Consider the following 21,622-nt stretch of genomic DNA (forward strand, 5'->3'; position numbering starts at 1 on the left):
TGGGAAAAGGCCTCATGGCTCTTGCGAGATGGGGTCTAGGCCTCTCTGCTTAGACTGCTGCTCCTTTAAATAAATAGCTCTTATTTCAGTTTCAGATCAATGCACTTCATTAATCAACATCTCTGATCTACTGCTGTGGGCACACCTGCAGATTTCTGACTTTCTACCATCATTATATACAATTTATACCCATTTTATCCTATTTACACTGTAAGCAAATTAAAAGTGAATCTCTTGATAGCAAAATAGAAATTGGGGGTTTATTTAGATAGACTGTGTGAAGGCCTTTGTATGTCAGTCCTGAAATATGTTGTTTCTTAAAATGTGGTCACTTGTAGGGGTGCAGAGCATTTCAGTGGCTAAGTCAACACACCTGAGTTTGTGTGAATGGAGCAATCAAGAGCACAAACGTCCTGAAAGACAAGCACACACCTGACAGGCAGACAAAGGGACTCACCGTTCCTCTTCCCTGCTGTTTTTCTTTCCCTCCCTCTTTTTCTCCATTTCCCTTTCCCCAGTCATGTCTGTCCCGTATGTAACAACTGAAAATAAAATAAAATAAACAATAAAAACAAAGGTCAATCAAATGGACCAATACAGCAAGGCTGGGATGGTGCACTTGGTAAAGTAAATCCGCTGGGCATCTTTCTCGGCCTTTAGACAACAATTATGATGACAAAACAACCAAATGGGACAGTCGGGCAAAAAAAAAAAAAAGACAAAGGGACTGATTGGCTGTTTTTGTAGCTACACTGGTATCACTGGGGGGGAAGAAAATCCCACCTCAAGAGTAGAAAGAAACATGAAGAGGATGTCTGGAAATCACAGCAAGTAGATGCGGCAGAAGGAAAAAAGGGAGAAAAGAAAACAAAAAGGGAGGCAAGGGAGGATTTTTTCAAAACTAGGGACAGTTTTTTTTAAAGAAAGACAAGAAGAGAGGATTGGAAATGCCAGCAGAAAGAGAGATGGAAAAAAAGACAAAGGAAAGGAAGGAAAAATGCAAAATGAAAAGGAAGAGGACAATGATAAAACAGAGGAAGGAAAAGAGGGAAAGACAGAAGCAGGAAAACCGAATTTACTAAGAAAAACTAAGAAAAGGTTTCGTTTCTTTCTGCTTTACCTCTGGCTTTGTCAGGTAAGGGTGAATAAACTTTTGCTAGTGTGAACTAAACCTGATTTGTGTACCTACCCACTGGCATTCAGCCGAGTAAACAAATAAATGAACGAACATGACAGTAGCCTCTGCACACCATCCATCCTTCCTCAGTTTGATTGTTTGTTTGAAGTGAGCTTATAAAAGCAGCTTTGTGACTGATGAGCCACAAATACGTGGACGTTGGAGCTTTTCACAGTCATTTTGCGGACACCTGATTTGTCTACAGGTTGTGGTTTAGTTTGCACCGCAATGCAAAATATTATTCAGATAATGATGGTCGCTATGAGAGAGCTTCAAAACAAGCTTCTTTTATACACTCAGTATAATAATGCACAACAATGATGAGTGTGTCATTTTATAGAGTCACGATAAAGGTGAGATCACCTTTTCAAGATTTTCCTTCAGATCAAAGACAAGCAGATGGAGAATCAGTGAGTCAGTGTGTTACACATGTAGACATGTTTCCATCACTGCAGGGGACATTTCCTGGAGACTTAACTTAAAATGAACCTTAAACCAGGTATTCATTCTTAAATGGAATGATTACATTAACGGGAATTGCTTTTTATCTCCACAAAGGAGTCAAGCCCCTACAATAGATGTGTGACACACTGGTATCCTGCTGAAAGTAGTTAAAGTGCAAAAGTAATCCCGCTGTGCGCAGCCTCAGTGCATGAAAGTGTGTGTGTGTGTGTGTGTGTGTTTTGTAGTCACATAAATCTGTTTACACAGATTAAATGAAGCAATTTTCATAAAGTAAATTCAAAGATTTCATTGTTAAGAATTTATAATTGAAGGTGAAGATAATTATATTTTATAAGCTGAAATGAAGTTTTGGAAATATAAGTGTGTATTTGCATGTGCATGTGTGTGTGTCAGACTGCCAGAGGTCTTTGTACGTCTGTCTCCTGGTGTTTCCTAAGCAGCAATAATAACAGGGATTTACTCTAATGAGCACACGCACACGCGGAGTCATGCTCTGAATAGTCAGCTGTCAGCGGCAGATCCTTAAATAGTCATATTTAACACAAAAATCACCAAAAACAGAGAAGACAGACCCAACGGATGAAGCTGTATTTGGTTATGGAAAGTTAGAGCTCCATCACCTTACTTAGTGAGGTTTTGTAATCTGCTGAAACTTCAAGGAAGGTTGAAATATGTTGCAGAGGGTTTTTTGTTTTGGTACGTATGCAAGATGGATGTCACGACACCATGACATCCATCTTGGATTTGGTTGTGAGTACTGCTCTTACTGAAATTCACTGCCAGAGAAAATGAGTCAAAGTAATTTCATGTATTATAAAACTTAACGGTGGAGATATATTAGGGAGTAAGTCAATATTTTGTAACTGGGTCAGAGCAGCTACACACCTGCAGCTCTTGTGGGGTGTTCCCAGTCTGCAGTGGGAAGAAATAGTGTTGAACCAGTGACACGGTCACGGATGACCAAGGCTCACTGATGCACATGGGGAGCAAAGACAGGCCCGTGTGGTTTGATCTGACAGACAAACTATAGTAGCTCAAATACTCAAGAAGTTAATGTTGGTTCTGATAGAACGGTGTCTGAATGCACAGTGCAGCACACTCTGTTGTGCAGGGGGCTGTATAGCTACAGACCAGTCGGGGTGCCCGTGCTGACTAGGGCTGCCACAAACGATTATTTTGATAGTCGACTAGTCACCGATTATTTTTGCGATTAGTCGACTAATCAGATCATCATCCATTGGACGTACAACGTACAGCTTATTGCACCAGCAGCATCTGCTCTTATATAACTATCATTAGCTTACAGCTTTACGTGTTTAAGGTCTGTGCTAACTAAAAATAAAGACAAGATGATAGTTTATTAAAGTTTAATGAAATCTGCAGATTGTTTCAGTGGAGTTTAATAAACTCAGCCGTCTGCTCCTTGCTATCTAAAATATAACAGGACACCGGAGTATATTCTCAAGCATCTCACACTTTTAACATTTATTCAGCTGTGTAAAAACTATAACTTTAATCTCAGCCAAACCGATTTACTCAGGAACAAATAAAACACTGAAAAAAGCCAAACAATAACATTTTTAAGTTATCTAAGTGACTTATGTATCATGTTTAACCTGAGTAGCGAAAGACGGCGGTGGGTTTGAAAATGATTTGCCGGGAGTCGGGTGTTCTCACGGCTCTAGTGAGCTTTGCCCCCGGCTAGCTATCGAGCTAGTGGGTAACAGATGTCTCCGAAAACGTCGGAGCGCTTTTGAAAATATGTGGTGTCTTGATAAACTGAGCAGATATTTGAGGTTTACACAGCTACATTCTCGCCTGAAAATATATTAAACATTTATTTTGTGACCCGGAAAGAATAATAAGAGTAATATTAAAACTAACTAGCTGCCGCCATTGTTGTAAACTGAGCTGGGCCGCGCTATGAATTCTGGGACGCTGCTTCTTCTTCTTCGGGGTTTAACGGCAGCTGGCATCCTTGTACATGCAGTGCTGCCATCTTCTGTTTCAGTCCGTTATTACACTCTTAAATCCTACTACTTATTCCTGCGTCTTTTGGGATCTTACAAAGCTTCAAACGACGCGTCGACTATTAAATCAGTCGTCGACGATTTTGTGGACTTACTTCCTTAGGAACCTGTAATCTAATCATGGCTGTGACTCTGTGGAAGCCCCTCACTGGGACTAATTTTCTTTTAGTTCTTATACCATGTTTCCACTATCACAATGCTACTAATCATAGTGTTTAAAAAGTGCCTTACACCTCCTTTATCTTTAATGGCCACCAGTAGCTTTTCTGGTTGCAGACGTAGTCCATAGACTGTGCATTATATGGGAAAACGGCTCCTTTCACCCCAGAAAACATTTGAACATGAAGTTTATTTAGTAAATTATGCTAATTCTTGGGTTCAAAAGGAGAACTAGCTAACTTGGCATAAGTTAATCACAAGATGTTAGCCACTGTGTGTGCCGTGTCCTCACTTTCACTCAGATCAGCTGGTGAAAACTGTTATAATAACACCTCTTAATGTGCCTGCACAGACCAGTGAGTGTGTCACAGCGGTTAACTAAAGGAAGGCGCCGTACACTCCTAAATAAGAAAACAAAGATGAAATATATGTCGTTGCTACATAAATAGTTGCTTCACAAGTCCATCTACACCTCACTGATAATAAGCTTTACGAACAGTTCCAGTCTGGTTTCCGTCCTCTGCATAGCACCGAAACTGCTCTTATAAAAATAACAAACAATCTTCTTATGGCAGCTGATTCTGGTCTCTCTCCATCCTTATTCTCCTTGATCTGAGTGCAGCCTTTGACACCATCTCTCACCCTATTCTTCTTAGCAGATTAGCTTCTATTGGCCTCTCTCATACTCCATTAGCCTGGTTTAAATCATACCTGTCTGACTGCACTCAGTTCATTCAATTAAAATCCTTCACTTCTCAGCTTTCTCCTCTATCTACTGGGGTGCCCCAGGGATCTGTCCTCGGGCCCCTCCTTTTCATCATTTACCTTCTTCCACTCGGACACATTTTTCGTAAATATAACATTCAGTTCCACTGCTATGCCGATGACACCCAGCTTTACCTCTCTACCAAACCCAATTCTACTCTTCCTCCACTCTTCTGCTTGGCTGAACTCAATTCCTGGTTCTCCTCCAACTTCCTTAAACTCAACAGCAATAAATCAGAATTTCTCCTGGTTGGCACTAAACTATCGCTATCCAGAATTAATGATTTTTTCTCTACCTATCAATAATTCGTCGGTTCCTATCTCTCCCTCTGTGAAAAGCTTGGGTGTCATTCTCGACAGTATCAATAATGTCACACGTGCAGCATATTTTCAACTCCGTAACATCAATCGCCTCCACCCCTTCCTCACTCCTCATGCCACTGCCATTCTCGTCCATAATCTTGTTATCTCTCAGTTGATTACTGTAATTCACTATTATTTGGCCTTACACAAAAATCCATTAACAAGCTCCAACGTGTCCAGAACTCTGCTGCCCGTATTATTACTAGGACTTCCTCTACCCACCACATCTCCCCAATCCTGAAGCAGCTTCACTGGCTCCTGGTTAAATTTCTCATTCATTTTAAAATAATCCTTTATACATTAAGGCTATTCATTCTCTCTCTCCACCATATCTCTCTGATTTAGTACAGATGAACTTCCCATCCTGGTGCCTCAGATCTTCACCTTCTCTTTCTCTCTGTGTTCCTTCCGCTCGTCTGATTACAGTGGGGGGGCGGGGCTTTTAGTTGTTCTGACCCCCTGACCTCAGAAACATTACTTCATTCCCTCTTTTTAAGTCCACCCTCAAAACTCACCTGTTTAAAATTGCTTATGTTTAAACCTCTGTATGCTCTTAACTTTTATCTGTTACTCTTATTATTGTGGATATATTTTTATTTTTTTTTATTTGTTGTACAACGTCCTTGGGGGTGCTCTGAAAGGCGCTATTTTTAAATAAAATGTATTATTATTATTATTATTATTATGATTGTTATTATTATTATATTCCAAAACTAAAATCACTTCCACTGTGTGTGTTAGAAAGATTTTAAAAGTGAAGTGAATAAAATAGATAAAGGGACATCATTTCTACCATAACAAAATGTGGTAGAAGTTAATTTTTATGGTGCACAAATAAATACGAGCCAGCTAGTTCAGATTGATAGTTGTTTCACACATACAAAAGGAATATTGATGATGACTGACCAGAAGTAGTCCAGAGCGGTTTCGTGTGTTAAGAAAATGCCACAATATTCTCCGCACAAATGTATTCCAACATCAGACTGTGCAATGCTCAGAGACATAACACAAAACCCAAGAGATAAAACACAGACGGACCTGAATTAGCACGTTACATGTTAAAGTTTATCTCAGTACAATTAGAAAAACAAATATGGCCTGTTTCTCTGGAACAAATGAATCCTCTAATTCTTGTATAGAAATGTTCTCACACTGCACAAAAAACAGTGTGCATGTAAAATTACCGTTGGAGCACCATTCTATGTTGTTCTTACCACTGTGCACATGCTAATCTAAACCAACATGCTTGCCCATTCTGCATCAACATACTGTTTAAACATACAGAAAGTGCAACTGAAGAAACTGAAACAACAGCGTCAGAGAGGAGGAGAAAGCAGACTCCTTTTCATTTAGTATTTTTTTCTTTACGTGCAAGTTAATCTTTTGTTTTTATTTTTTGAATTTTAATTCTTACCACTTTTTAGAAAATTGCAGTTAAGACTTAAAAAACACTCCTGTGTATTCCTACATATTCTAAATGTGAGGCATCTGTCCAAACGCTAAATCTTGGCACAAAGTGAGTGATGAAGCAGAATAATGATCCCAAGCACAGCAGCTGAAAATGAAAAGAATGAAGGTGTTGCTGTGGCCCAGTCAGATGTCCAGACCTCAACCTTAAGAGAGCTGTGTTTAAACAACTGCCCACAAACATCAAGAGATCTTTGTAAAGGAGAGCGGATTAAAGTTCTTCCACAACACTACGAGAGACTGTCAAACAGAAAAAGAGAACTTCTTGCTGAAGGTGCTGAGCACTGAATCATCGTTCTTATTCAAAAAACTGCACTGCTGAACTGAGTAGTATTGTTATTCTTCTGTTTGGCTCTAAATCATCTAAGCTGCCTATTATTTCTAGGTTAATGTCAGGAAACTAACAGAAAACAATGCAGGGCTATAAAGTGCTCTCAGATGTTTTGAACTGAACATGCTGTCGATCAGTTTAATCTGTACCGATGGGGGCAGAGTCACCGCTCACAGCTTGTGTCTTGGCAGCACTGGTTGAAAACCTCCAACCCGTTTAATGAGAAAAGTTGTCTAAAAATAGATGCAGAGTTACCACAAACGTCTTCACGAGACTGCAGAGTGTTGCTTCCTGTCATCTCTTAAAATGACTGTGCTTCTGCTGTTTAACATATCAACAAGACATTTCACACCCTACTTACAACTTTCCAAATTAGACCATCTGTGGGAGAAGAAGCTTTAATCAGTGACCTGTCACCAAATGCTACCGGCTGTTTTGTCAGATTTCACTGGAAATCAGTTTATCGGCATTGATCTCTGCGTAGCTTCACTGACAAGTGTTATATTTATTTATTTCATTTATTCAGTTCCATTGTATTTCTAAGGTTTCGTTAACAGGATTGTATTGGACTGTGTTTTTTTAAACATTTTTAAGATACAAAGTAAATGCCACGTATAGTTAGTCAATTATTATAATTATTTTTAATTATTTTCTCCAAGTTTGTTTGTAATTAATTATTTTAAAAAAGATATAAATTGGAAAAGCATTACAACAAAACCCCAAAGTACTGTTCTTCATCCTGACTGTCATTTCAGCTTGTTAGGTCATGTGACTCTCTACAGTATCTACAATGTTGTCTCTACAACCTTCAAACTACAGAGCTGCATATTTCTGAAACCAAAAAAAACCTACAGCCTCAGTCACACAGGTCAGCGACGCCCTCAGCAACCTCTGGTCACCAGGAAAGAAAAGGATGTGTATTCATTAACTGGAAAAAGTGCCAGAAACTGAAAGCAGGCGAGTGTTTGGGAGTGGGCACCTCCCATGGCAGGGTGGTACAGGTGATTGTGGCAAACTTCTAGTGACCAATCACAAGAGGGTTTTTGGTGCAGGACTGCATGCCTCTTTATGGCCAGCAACCTTCTGCAACCCCCGGCTAACCAGTTAGAGAATACAGTTTTTTCCCTAGTGACTTGGGCATTCACAGCAACAGACATCAAACTCACTTTCTTGGGGATTTTTTCCATAACAAGCAGCGGTTACCTGGCTGCTGCTGACTGGTCTCTAAGCCTGTCTAAGACCCTGACTTTTTGCCTTGTCATCAGGTTCCTGACATGAATTTTAAAGGGTGATTTTTCATCAGCAGAGCACCTGAGCGCCTAAAACATGAGATTTTAGTTCATGTTTTTTTCTTTTTGAGTCCCACTAAATGTTACGGAGCCCCGCAGGGGACATGGGAGAAAAAAAAAATTAAGACGGACTTTTGCGAGATCTCGCAAAACTAACTCGGGATCTCGCAAAACTTTTGCGAGCTCTCGCAAAACAAACTCGGGATCTCGCAAAACTTTTGCGAGCTCTCGCAAAACAAACTCGGGATCTCGCAAAACTTTTGCGAGCTCTCGCAAAACAAACTCGGGATCTCGCAAAACTTTTGCAAGATCTCGCAAAAGTTTTAGCCGCATTCTTCGGACGCCGGCTCGAAGCCGACCGGGAGGTCGAGGCACGATGTGCCGGGAAAGCTGTGTTCCTCCCGGCTGTAGTAGGTCTCGACCTCCCATTAGCTCGAAGCTAACAGGAAGAATGCGGCTCGAGATCCCGAGTTAGTTTTGCGAGATCTCGCAAAAGTCCGTCTTAATTTTTTTTTCTCCCATGTCCCCTCCGGGGCTCCGTAAAATGTCATGTCTTAATACGTGGTGATTTTTTTATGTGGGATCTGGTGAAAACTCATGTATTTAGTCTTACCTGGATGGTAAGAAAGGTTAATGTGCTTGTTTCAGACAAAGGATGAACTGAAGGGCCTCACCGAAGCCTGGTGTAAGATAAAGGATTTTTCTGAACTGTGAATCACACAAAACTACTTTAATTGCTTTACATGTATATAATTGCTGTATAACATGGAGCTAGAAATAAGCATAAGAAAAGTATGTAATGTTTACTTGTTGTGATGTTGTTGGGCTCTCAGTAATTCACCCCAAACTGTGGGTGAATCTGTTAACTCTCCCTCTGAGTGACGCCACTGTTGACCGCATGTTTCCTGTTCTTTGTCTGTCTGCAGGTTGGTAGATGACCGATGTGTGGTTGAGCCAGCTGCTGGAGATTTGGACAACCCCCCAAAGAAATTCAGGGGTAAGAATGACTGTTGTCGTGTTGCTGTGTTTTGGATCAGTAATGGTATTCTGGTATTTATTTAATTTGGTATAAATGTCTGCTGCTCTATTTAAGTGATAAACAGATTCATGACGATGGGACCGAGTGAAGCCGTGCAAACCTCCAGTGTGTTGTATGAAATATAAATGGAGTGCGTGTGATGTTAGTCCAGCTATGATCATCAGAGACCATTGGAGGAGAAGTTTTCCACCAGCTGCTCTCTGATGATTTCTATCTCTTATAAACTTACTTCACCATCTGCTCTCACTGAGCAGCTGAACCAGTTTATAAGTGGACCACAAACAGTGACTGACAGCTAAAAGTTAAAAAAGTTAAAATCCAGAACAGACAGCAGCTCCAGTGTCTGATGATCAAACTTATGAAATTGTTAAATTGCATTTAAACATCTCACACATTTCCTCAGCATTACTGGTGGCTGACAAGACAGTCCACATGGAAAAACATAACCATCTGATACCAAAACAAAGAAGACATAAGAGCAGTGTATAGACTTAACAGGTAGACTGATGGACTGAAGTTTACTGTGCTGAATGTTTAAACTAATTTTACAAATAAATAATCTCTCTCTTTATCATAAGTCTTTGCCCTCATGAACTATGTTCCTTTTTTATTTAAAATTTGAAATCTTGGCATTAAGTAGGTCACACTGTTAGCAGCTCTGACACATAAAAACTATTTCAAAAACTCTAAAAAATGTATGAGAAAGTTCATAAAAGCCAATAAGGCACAAAGGAGTGTGGACGCACTGTTAAAGGTGCAGGAACACAACAGTGGTGGGTAAATGCATTAATTTATTAAGAAAAACATGCATTATTTGAAGTAAGAACACAGTAATGATAATATATAATAATGAATATAATTTGAATTATTAGATAAAATAAATAAAGCCATGTTCTGAAATATAAACGTTGAAGCTGTTTCTCCAAATGTTTTTAACCCAATTTTTATATCAACTAAAAAAAAATCAACGGCCATCCAAAAGTCATCATTGTTCCTTCAATTACACCCTAATTAAATACTATATGATTTCTCTATGGTTGTTTCAAAGCTTAGTACTCTACGTTAAGCTGATTTTTACAACATTCATATCCTAGTAATGTTACACAGAGCAATTACACACAGGCAAATTCTGTTTGCTGTACAAACACACAGTTGGAACAGCGTGAAAACATACAGGATCTGCTGGAGGAGAGTCAATATTTGCCCGTCTTTTGTGCTCTTGCATCACTTCGCTCCAACTGTATTAGTTTTACTGAATGCTGCTCTCTCCAGCATTCTTTTAATTGTTTATTTATCTTGTCTAATTAAACAAAGTCTGTCTGTCTCCTGTGCACTCATATTGACATTTCACTCATTCATCGTGCCCACATGATGAATCCTAACAGCCATGGCGATGCCTCACATTTTCATTGTGCACAAATGTCTGCCTCTTCTGCTTCCATAGCACACAAACAAGTGGCTTGAAGTCACTTATCACACAATTCTTTTTGGCTTGTGTTTAAATAGCAGCATGATTGGTCAATTTCTGGAAGCCTGCCAAAAGGAAACACTCAGTGCAAAATAATATTTTTGTTATTGATTAACCTTTTCAATATTTTTATTAACCCTTAGATATCATAAAACAAGACAAATGTCCATCAGATTTTATCTCGGTATGTTATTAAATCCTTTGGGATTTAATAATGATGATCTTCAGAGTTTTATAATATACTGGGGCGACTGTGGCTCAAGAGATGGGAGTTCGCCTTGTAATCGGAAGGTTGCTGGTTCGAGCCCAGTCTCGGTTGCTGTGTCCTTGGGCAAGACACTTCACCCGTTGCCTACTGGTGGTGGTCAGAGGGCCCGGTGGCGCCAGTGTCCGGCAGCCTCACCTCTGTCAGTGCGCCCCAGGGTGGCTGTAGCTGCCATCACCAGTGTGTGAATGGCGCTATACAAATACAGGCCATTTACCATTTTACTTCAAAGGAAGTCACTTATTACTCTGCTTAAATATGACCTAAAAAATAATAACTAAATGTTTAAAAAAAAAATTTCATCAGCATAACACAGATTGAGACCAGCATCATGGTGAAACTGGTAAATAGTAGTGACATATAGACAGTAAGAAGTGAAGCTCTCCCCTGGTGGGCAGGCAGTGCCTGTGCAGGGGGCTGAGTTTGAGTTGACCCCAAACCCTTTCATTCTGAGCATATCTTGTATATATTAAAGACTCAAAGTCAATCTTCCTAAAAAAACATTTTAGGTCCTAAAATTAATCATTGGGAAATACCACATGTTGTTTTAGCTTTCTGTGGCCATTTTAAGCCCATAAACAGGCAGCACCCAGCATAAGGATTAGTTTACATTATTTTCAGTATTGATTCACCAATCCATCAGATAGTCCTGCTTAAATATGACATTAAGTTTTTTTGTTATGTGTAATTCCATCCCATTCTGCAGGCGGTCTTGTGACGTAATAACAAAGACAGTGCCTTCTTCTTGTTCTTCTTCATCTTGCAGACTGCCTGTTTAAGGTTTGTCCTATGAGTCGGTACTCGGCTCAGAAGCAGTTCTGGAAAGCAAAACAAGCCAAACATGAGAAGGACAAGATTGGTGATGTGGTTCTGCTACAAAAACTACAGGTAACACACACATTTCAGCAGAAGCATGAGCGCATGGATGAAGCTAGGCTTGCTAACCTACGAGGACATCATTACTAAATCCCTTAGTTTTTGTGCGAAGCAAAACACATCTTAGATATTCTTGGGCACCATTGCACATCAACAGAGAAATATGACTACAGACTTGCTGTTGGTGGTTTGTTATTTGTCAAATTATACATCAGCCTGAGAGAGGGCTCATTGGCAGACGTTTAATTAGATTGAGCTGTGTTTAATTGGATTGAACTGTGTCTGTTGCAGCATGCATCAAATCTGGAGCAGAAGCAGAACGAGACAGAAAACAAGAAAGTCCATGGAGACGTGGTCAAATATGGAACTGTCATACAGGTAAATGAATTATTTCTCATTCAAATGAAGATTTGAATGAGAGATTTGTAGACTATTTATGTGATTATAGACCAAACACAGACAATAATGAACATTTAGTATGATTGATTGGTCACAGTCTTTCATGAATAAGCAGATATTCTCCAATACACTGCTTGTTCTCATTTTCATTGATTAATGGAGTCATCCAGTTTATTTATATGTATTTTGACTAAATGACTCCAGGAGGAAACCCTCCACAGAGAAATGCAAAACCACAAAACAAAGGTGGCAAAAAAAGGCCAGAAACATATGCCCAAACACCAAAATTATTTAAAAAAGACAAGAGAGAAGACAGAAAACTGCCACATAGAAATATGTAATCAATAAAGAAGGAAATGGCACAGGGAAAGACTGTAGCAGGCCTTTCAAGGAAGGATGCAAGGAGCCCAGAATCATGTTGCCTCATGATTCGCTCATGACTGAAGGTAAACAACGTTTGCACTTGTTTCCTTTACCTGCGTCTGACTCATCGATTTCTTTTCACTGTTAATGTTTTTCATTGCAACCAACCCAAAGACGTAACATATCAGACTGTCAGTCAACATCATGCGCCCTCTGGATGTATTTACTTTTCCCAGTAAGCTTCCTTCTATGAGCACATGCTGTGTCAGTGAAGTTCACACATTTCCTTTTTCACTTTTTACATAAACTATTCAGCTACAATTTGAGACAGGAATGTTCAATGACAAGGACTACCATAAAGATGTCGTTGTTTGACACGACCTGACAGCAGCTTGACTGATATGGGCACATAAAATGTAGAAACAACTGCAAGCTTTCTTTTTTGCACGTCAATCCCCTCATTTTATGCTCTTGTATTTAGATATGACTCAAAAAGCAGTCTTGATGTGTCAACTTGCCTCAGCTTTATGGAACTTTAGGTTGAAGTGCAGTGGAAATAACAAAAGCTGGAAAATGTTTTAGTTATTGTACGAGTTCTTGTAACTTGAAAGAAGCCCTAATGGCTCAATCAAAGAGAGCGAGTCTTAGGTTTCCCTTCATTAGGTAGGCCCAACCATGATTTTAAAAAAATGGATTCACCAATGCTGAAAATTCCCTTTGCAACATGCATGATATAAACCCCTTGATCCAGAAGAATATCTGAACTTGGGTTTATTTTTCTTATTTTGAGTGAGCACATGACACAGAATGTCAGATAGATTTGCCCTTTTTGTCATAAAGACCGGTAACCAACCAGCCACATAAACTCTTTGTTTAAAGTAATAATGCTGCCATAAGAGCCCGTGCCCACTCGCAGTATTGTTAACAGGAAGCGTGCATGACCTCGTTTTCACAGCACTCCTAAGAGCCTCCTGTTAGTAGGTCATACTGCTGTTTTCTTCAATTTCAGATGGTTGGTGAGAGAGAAGTGACATTTAACTGACACTGGAAAAATGGAAAAGTGAGATTTTAGCCAATGACTGAACACCATCATAAGATTATTATAGCAAAAACTTTCAGTGGTAGCTTCTAAGTTAGCCAACAGTTTGCTCACTTTCTCTTCATCGACTTCCCTCCCAGAACATCTCTGATGGCCCAGTCATAAATTTTAATTTTATTTAACACATTGCTAAAAACTCTTTACTACTTTGTCTATCAGTTGGTCTGATTATTGATACTAATAAAATAAAAGACATTTGCCAGTATCCATGCTTGAAATTCATTTTCACGCATATTTTGTAATAATTGTAGGGAAAGAATTACAATAAAAATAAGCACATAACAAACAATGTAGCAGATGGTGTGTCTGTAATGTAATGTTAATGTCCTTTGTGTGCAGCAGCTGCAGTTTAAAGAAATCTTAACACGTTATCTATAACAATTTTTTTCCCACCACCCAGCAGAGGCCAAAATCCAACTTACTGCACATTTAAAAGTTCAAAAGAATCAAAGTTCCAGGTCAGTGCAGATGTGTTTTTAAATCTCACTGTGGTGATGTTAGACGGCACTCACAGGCTACACGTCTGAACACGTCTGCATATAAGAACACGCCTGCAGAGTTGCATTGTCTATCAGGACTTCCTGCTCTGAAGCCAACCAGTGTCTGCACTGTGACGGCTACTCTTTGCTAGCAGGGTGACATCAGTTGCCATGATAACCAGGTGATTCACACGCCTCCGCTCCCCTTTTTATAGCTGTAATCGACCCTGCTGGTGTTTGTATGATCATTTACACACACACACACACATTGGGTGTGGTATCGTCTGACTGAATCTTATTCAGATTGTTCTGTGGGAAATGTGTGTGTGTGTGTGTGTGTGAGTGTGTGTGTGTGTGTGTGTGTGTGTGTGTGTGTGTGTGTGTGTGTGTGTGTGTGTGTGTGTGTGTGTGTGTGTGTGTGTTTGTTTTTAAGGTGTAGAACATATGACTGTGTCACTAACCTGAAGAGCAAAAGATTAGTGAAGATACTTTTTCACAGGTTTAAACACAATCAGCCATGAAATGAAAAATGAAAAGTGTGTCTATTAAGTTTATTAACTAAACAACACACAGAAGCAAAAATTCACTCCAATCATTTCTGTTGTTTATTTGTCTTCAAATCTGCAGTCTGTGACACCACGAGTGCAGTGAGTTTCTAGGTTGATGACTAACTCGGTGTTAGTGAACTACAAACAAACAAAACAAAAACAAAAAATTTACAAAACTCTTTATTAAACATAAAAGTAATTTTAGTTACACTGATCTAATCCTAATGAAGAAGTGAAAAAGTCAGTGTTTCCCTTCAAATGTAATCAAATATACAGTAGTGTCTCTTTTAAATACCAGAGCAGCAAAAAAACTGTGAGGTTTTTTTGATTTGTGTTCACTTTTTCACAGTATGTTAAAAAAAAAAGACAAAGTAAAGATCTTGGTTCCAGAACAGTTGCTGAGTCACAAACACCCCAGAAACCTTTTAAAAACCTTTCAGGTGTAATCGAGAGCAAAATAAGAACAAAAACAAAAAAACAACATAAGCTCTGTTCTTCCCTAAAACAACTGCTCACTATATTGGGGACTATTTTAGTGGCGCATTAATTGGCATTTGGTTATATAATGCCCTAGTGACATATTTTAAATGCTGTCTATGTGACATACGGTGCAATGATGTACATGTGTCTGCAGCTGCTCCACATGAAGAGTAATAAATACCTGACGGTGAACAAACGGCTGCCGGCTCTGCTGGAGAAGAACGCCATGCGAGTCACTCTGGACGGGACGGGAAACGAAGGCTCCTGGCACTTCATCCAGCCGTTTTGGAAGCTGCGTGCCAACGGAGACAATGTACATGCACATTACGCCACACATCTGTGAAACACTGTTGCACATTACAGGAAAATCTGCGCTCACGGCAACAGCCTGACCTTTCGTTTTTAGTGCCACCATCAGAGCATCAAAATATATACAATAGATCCATAGTTGCAGATTATTCAGTCTGCTCTCTGCTGCAGGTGGTGGTGGGAGATAAAGTGATCCTGAACCCGGTGAACGCTGGTCAGCCGCTGCACGCTTCAAACTACGAACTGACCGACCATCCGGGATGCAAAGAGGTGAGAGAAAGTGACGATCAGAAAACTGAGAGAAATATTCAGCATTTGTCATTTACCTGAAATTTCCACAGGGATCCGACATTGGCACCCCCTTGTTTTAGAGATGACATGCAGGTTATTCTCTCACATTCCGGATATTCACTATGTGTCATTTCCCATGATGACAGGAAAATACATGACTTGCACTTTACTCATTTTACACACCACACACAAATAGTAAATGGACTGATTCTTGTAAAGCACTTTTCTATCCTAACTGAGACCTCAAAGCTCAGTTATCTTTAATTATTGCTCATTAAACATGGCGTCGCTGCTGGTTGCTGTGATATAATTGTTACTGTGAGCAGAGTCTGCAGTTATTTATTTAAATGATAAGACTGAGGCTTCTGGAAAATTATTAACACATTAAAGTTAATGATTTCTTAAAACAAACAGTTTAAAACCAATAAAAAGAAAGAAAAGCAGCGTGTTCTTTGGATATATAGAAATATTTTTCGCGTGGGGAAACTGCTGACTGTTTAGTACCTCAAGTGGCCCGTGGGTTTCTGTTAGTCTAATGAATTTCACAGTAAAGTGACTCACAAATGACTACAAAGAGACAAAATGATAAGATCTGTTTTATCCTAAAATCTGGAAATTCCATAGTTACAGTTTGTAAAAATAATCACAATAAACCTGTAATGTAGCACAAATAGGTAGAATTTCATATAGCTAAATAAATATAATGCAACATGACAAAATAGATATTTTAATAATGTGAAAACAAATCTGAAATGAGAATAAATGTGATTATATGAGGCAAGAAATAACACAAGTATTAGCCTAGAAAGAGATTCAAAGCACAAAACGTTAAAATAAACATAAAGAAACACAAATGTTTTGATTTGATCAACGTGTTTATACGTGATTATACAAATGCACACTGCCTCTACTGCGCTCCCTGACGAGAGCATGTTTGCGCCCTCTGCAGGTGAACTCTGTGAACTGCAACACCAGCTGGAAGATCAACCTGTTCATGATGTTCAACGATCACAGAGAGGAAGTCCTCAAAGGAGTGAGTGAAGCAGCACTGCACACAGTATAAGTGCACTAGAAATACAGACATTAGTTAGTGTTTTAAAAGGAAGTCGTGTTTAGTGCCACAGATAGATTTAAAATTTTCACATGCATATATTCAAATTAGACATTAAAACAACATCTGAACAATAACTTCAGTAATTTAAAGTCTTATTCCCTGTTTTTTACCGTTCCTTTGTGGAGGTCTTAACCTTCACCTTTTCCTACTTTTAGTTTCATCGTTACTTTTTATTTATTTGTTGGAATATTTGCAGCTCCAGGCCGTCTCCTGGGATCTTTTTAAACTCTTTGCATAGTAAAGTTCTGTGACTGCATGTTTTATGCTGAAATTCACCCCAAGAGTCACAGTTATTGTCAGTAAGTCAAAGAGCCAGCAGGAGCGCTGTTTGTCACCAACATTGTTTCAGAGATAAACGATAAATGGCCGGAGAGGCTCAGGAGATTTGCAGACAAACCCAAATTGTCCTTCAGTCCTCCTTTAAGATCTTCCTGTCTCTGTCAGGGCGACGTGGTGCGTTTGTTTCACGCCGAGCAGGAAAAGTTTCTGACCTGCGATGAATACAAGAGCAAACTCCACGTTTTCCTCCGAACCACGCTGAGGCAGTCAGCAACATCAGCGACCAGCTCCAACGCCCTGTGGGAGGTTGAGGTACACAAACAAACACACACAAGTACACAAATTCTCTAGAATTTCCTCTAAACTTGCACTTGTGTTAAACTTTTTCTCTATGTGCTGATTGGTTTGACAGGTTGTCCATCATGATCCATGCCGCGGAGGGGCGGGACATTGGAACAGTCTCTACCGTTTCAAACACCTGGCCACTGGAAACTACCTGGCTGCTGAGGTAACTATTAGATCATGCTGGTGGACTAAAGAAGCAGTCCATGAATGAAGTTTGACTGTTAAAGCAAATACCAAACACCACGCTATGGCAGTGGTTTTGCTACAACAGATGCAGTTTCATAGATGTAGATGCTAACTGATAATTATTTATCTATAAATAATATATAAGTAATGAATTGTTGGAAGGAAAGGAAAGAGCTGCTATCCAATAAATTCATTGTTGAAGACCTCTCATTTGTGTCGTTGTTGTTGTCGTCGTTGTTGTTGTTGTAGGAGAACCCGGGTTATAAAGGAGACAATGTGGAGCTGTCTTCCTCGGTGAGTCTCTTCCATGACACATAAGATATAAGGCATCGGTAAGTCAGAGCAGGTGTCCAGGTTTTATTTTGAAAGGGCTACAATTACACTCTGCAGGAGACGGGACACTTTGTGTCTGACTTTTCTCTGATGACATTCACGTTCAGGTATTTAAGGCAAAGACATTTTCATTTCAAAATTTTCAGGAAAAATGAAACATTGTTTCCAGGAAGTGCCTCAACACTTTTGCCTCATTTTGATGCGTTTTTCAAGTTCAACAAAGATCGATGCAGCCAGAAACAGCCTCTTCTGTATGAAGTCCACGCTGATCAGTAATCTAACCCCTTTACATCCTATACATGACCTCTGACCTTTCTGTAGATGGACGGTAGCCGTAGCAACAAGCGGTCCCACGGAGAGAGGATCAAGTACAAGCTGGTCGCGGTGCCTCATGGGAGCGACATCGCCTCGCTGTTCGAGCTCGACCCGACTACGCTGCAGAAAACCGACTCCTTCGTACCACGGTAGGAACACACGAGTCCTTTAACTTCCTGCAGATGTTTCACAGTAAAAGACTTTAGAGGACAGGGACATTATGGGAGCGAGGTCCACTTTTGCTTCAGATGGTAAGAAACTGAAGAGTGTACTGGTTGTGTGTCTGGCTTTGGGAAACCATTTTAATTATGTAGGTCATAACATTTTGAAATAGTTTGAAATCGTAATTGACTGAATGTCATTTTAATGAATCTGTTTTGCACTTCAACTAAATACACAATGACTGTTTGTCTGAAAAAGAGAATTATTTCACTGTACCTCACAGAAAAAAGGGAAAATTAAAAAACAAGATTTAAGAGAAGCTTGCAGCTTTATGTCCTCGTCTTTTCAACGTTTAAAAAACAAAACAAATCTTTTAAATCATCTGATAAAGTGTTTTTGTCGTTATATTGCTGTTATATGCTGCTGTTTCTTTATATCTTGTTGTATTCTCATTAACTTTCCCCTAAAAATATCCAATAACTGTTATATTTTTATGGGGAACTCTCATTTCAGATTATTTGTTTTTACAGGGAAACTATTAAAAATGAATTATAAAAACGTTTGTGAAACTGATCTACATATATTGAATAAATAATATATAAGACAATGGTTGACAATGATTCTTAAGCTGCTTTTGTATGACAGACATTCGTTTTCTTTAACGAGGAGCCCACAGACTTCAGAATAAAGTTGAAGGGATTAAAACGGGGGGCTGTGTATCTTTCAGAAACTCATACGTGCGACTGAGGCATCTTTGCACGAACACCTGGATCCAGAGCACCAACGTCCCCATCGATATCGATGAGGAGCGACCTATCAGGCTCATGGTGAGGTCTTAGTTTTGATCAGGTTTGCTGCTAAAAGGTGCTTAGCTGATTTAGTCTTCCATTTAATTTAAGGAACTACGATTACAAAAACATTTGTGTGATGTAGTAACTGCAAATACTTGATTGTTTGGTGTTCTGAAATCTGACAAAGGAATATTTGGGACTTTTAAGATGGTGGCCAAACAAAACAAAAGAAGTTTGTTCAACCAGTTGGAACAGACATTTTCTCTTGTTTCCTGGTTAATAGTCTACATGATCAATTATTTTTAATCATTATTAAACTAATAGCCATTGCCTCAAAACCAACAGTCAAGAATAATTAACCATTCATCCAAACCATCAATTAAAAAATGCACAAAAACATGAAATTTTTTTTTTACCAAAAATAGAAATAAGATGAAGTTACTCTTTGAAGTGTCTGTTTAATATTAATTTAAGTTCTTTTGCAGTTGGGGACATGTCCCACAAAAGAGGACAAAGAAGCGTTCGCTATTGTTTCCGTTCCTGTGATGGAAATTAGAGATCTGGACTTTGCCAATGATGCTAGCGCCATGCTGAGCACTGTGGTGGACCAGTTCAGCCAGGGCTTCATCAGTCAGAACGACCGCAAGTAATGAGCCACGTTGAAAAGAAAGTTTACTTTCTTTGTTGGCACTCAGGAGGAGTTAATGCTTTCTGGTGTTTCTGTTGGTCAGGTATGCCATCAAGCTGCTGGAAGATGTGGTTTTCTTTGTGGCTGACGTCATTAACAGCGGGCAGCCTGTCCTGGATGTAGTCATGACCAAACCTAACCGAGAGAGACAAAAGCTCATGAGAGAACAGAACATCCTCAAACAGGTCTGATCCTAAAAATACTCACACACCTTTTCCAGTAAAATTGTACAAGGGCTGGTTTGGAACCTGTGCCAACTCTTGAACCAGTGTCCTCTGACTCCTTCTGAGTGCAACATCAGATAATACAAACACCATGTCCTAAAGGACTTCCAGCTCTCTGAAAGTGTGTGGTTGTGTGTTTTGATCAGATCTTCGGCATCCTGAAGGCCCCCTTTAAGGACCGGCCAGGAGGGGAAGGTCCTCTGCTGTGCCTGGAGGAGCTGGCCGACCAGAAGAATGCTCCCTACCAGTACATGCTCAGACTCAGCTACAGAGTCCTCCGGCACTCTCAGGATGACTACCGCAAGAACCAGGTGAGGGGGACGATGACATTCATACTAGTTTTTATTGTTTCAAATCTTTATAAGCTTTATAAAGTTAAGACTTTTAAGAGTTTGGAGCTGTCCCGGTGTTTTCTTCGTTAAGCCAAAAGCTCTTATTTTCAATCATTTTGTGAAAGCAGAATGACAAATCAGCTACTAAATGCTAAAAATGACACAACTTTGATGCCTGATAAAGCTCTTAATGGTAGAACAGCTGAAGATAACAGTGATCACAGAGACTCAAAATTCACCCCTCTCCAGGAGTATATAGCGAAGCAGTTCGGTGTGATGCAGAGTCAGATTGGGTACGACATCCTGGCTGAGGACACCATCACTGCCCTGCTGCACAATAACCGCAAACTGCTGGAGAAACACATCACCAAGACCGAGGTGGAGACTTTTGTCAGTCTGGTCCGCAAGAACCGAGAACCCAGGTACGCACGGAGACAGTAACAATCCCGAGTACATGCCAAGTGCAGATAAGACTCCAGGATTTTGAATCTTCAATCCAAAGACACAAACTGAAGCGATTAAAATTGCTAACACCAAGGCAGCAGTGGTTCCTGACTTTCTAATAAGGACGGTGGCAAAATTTTCTCTTGCTTATCTCCTGCAGAAGTCAAAACCCTCAAATTCCTGCAGTCTGCCTTTGATATGGATGTTTGCATTTTTTGGGCAAATCCAAGCAGTGATATAGTCCAAAGTTATAGCTTTTACTTTTGAAAGTGGTAATAAAGTGCTATTCTGTTATATTCTGTTTTACTACTTGACTTGGTGTTTCCTGGACTTTGCAGGTTTTTGGACTACCTGTCAGACCTGTGTGTGTCCAACAACGTGGCCATCCCCGTCACACAGGAGCTCATCTGTAAATGTGTCCTGGACCCCAAAAACCAGGACATCCTCATTAAGACAGAGTGAGGCGGGAGGGAATAAAGATCACTTTACCCATCTCACTTTACCTTACCCTGTGGGCACTGCAGTAAAACTTAGTTTAGTTTTGGAGAATGAGCTTTTTCAGTTTGCACCCCCACCCCACCAACAAACAAAGAGTAAAAATTAAGGAGTGTGTGTAATTGGTCTTTACATATCTATCTATCTACATGTCTACATATACACACATATATCTATATCTAGAGAGAGAGAGAGAGAGAGAGAGAGACCTTTTAGTCTAATTGTTTACTGTGATCCACTTTACTACGTGTT

General features: G+C 39.7%; 1 protein-coding gene across 2 annotated transcripts in view; it reads left to right on the forward strand.

Moving 5' to 3' along the window:
- Nucleotides 1–21,622, forward strand: part of itpr3 (inositol 1,4,5-trisphosphate receptor, type 3) — a 69,813-nt gene that overhangs the window by 10,425 nt on the left and 37,766 nt on the right. For both annotated transcript variants that reach the window (XM_084916330.1, XM_084916331.1), the window contains exons 3-18: nt 8,973–9,043; nt 11,585–11,706; nt 11,986–12,072; nt 15,217–15,375; nt 15,543–15,641; nt 16,612–16,695; nt 17,221–17,367; nt 17,468–17,563; nt 17,836–17,880; nt 18,241–18,383; nt 19,124–19,223; nt 19,673–19,833; nt 19,919–20,060; nt 20,246–20,410; nt 20,681–20,853; nt 21,214–21,333. In XM_084916330.1, the coding sequence (XP_084772456.1) occupies nt 8,973–9,043; nt 11,585–11,706; nt 11,986–12,072; nt 15,217–15,375; nt 15,543–15,641; nt 16,612–16,695; nt 17,221–17,367; nt 17,468–17,563; nt 17,836–17,880; nt 18,241–18,383; nt 19,124–19,223; nt 19,673–19,833; nt 19,919–20,060; nt 20,246–20,410; nt 20,681–20,853; nt 21,214–21,333 (1,914 nt within the window). The remainder of the gene's footprint in view (nt 1–8,972; nt 9,044–11,584; nt 11,707–11,985; nt 12,073–15,216; nt 15,376–15,542; nt 15,642–16,611; nt 16,696–17,220; nt 17,368–17,467; nt 17,564–17,835; nt 17,881–18,240; nt 18,384–19,123; nt 19,224–19,672; nt 19,834–19,918; nt 20,061–20,245; nt 20,411–20,680; nt 20,854–21,213; nt 21,334–21,622) is intronic.

The sequence above is a fragment of the Perissodus microlepis genome, chromosome 20 (assembly GCF_051167445.1).
Source record: "Perissodus microlepis isolate ML-2025 ecotype Zambia chromosome 20, ASM5116744v1, whole genome shotgun sequence".
Classification (NCBI taxonomy): Eukaryota; Metazoa; Chordata; class Actinopteri; order Cichliformes; family Cichlidae; genus Perissodus; species Perissodus microlepis.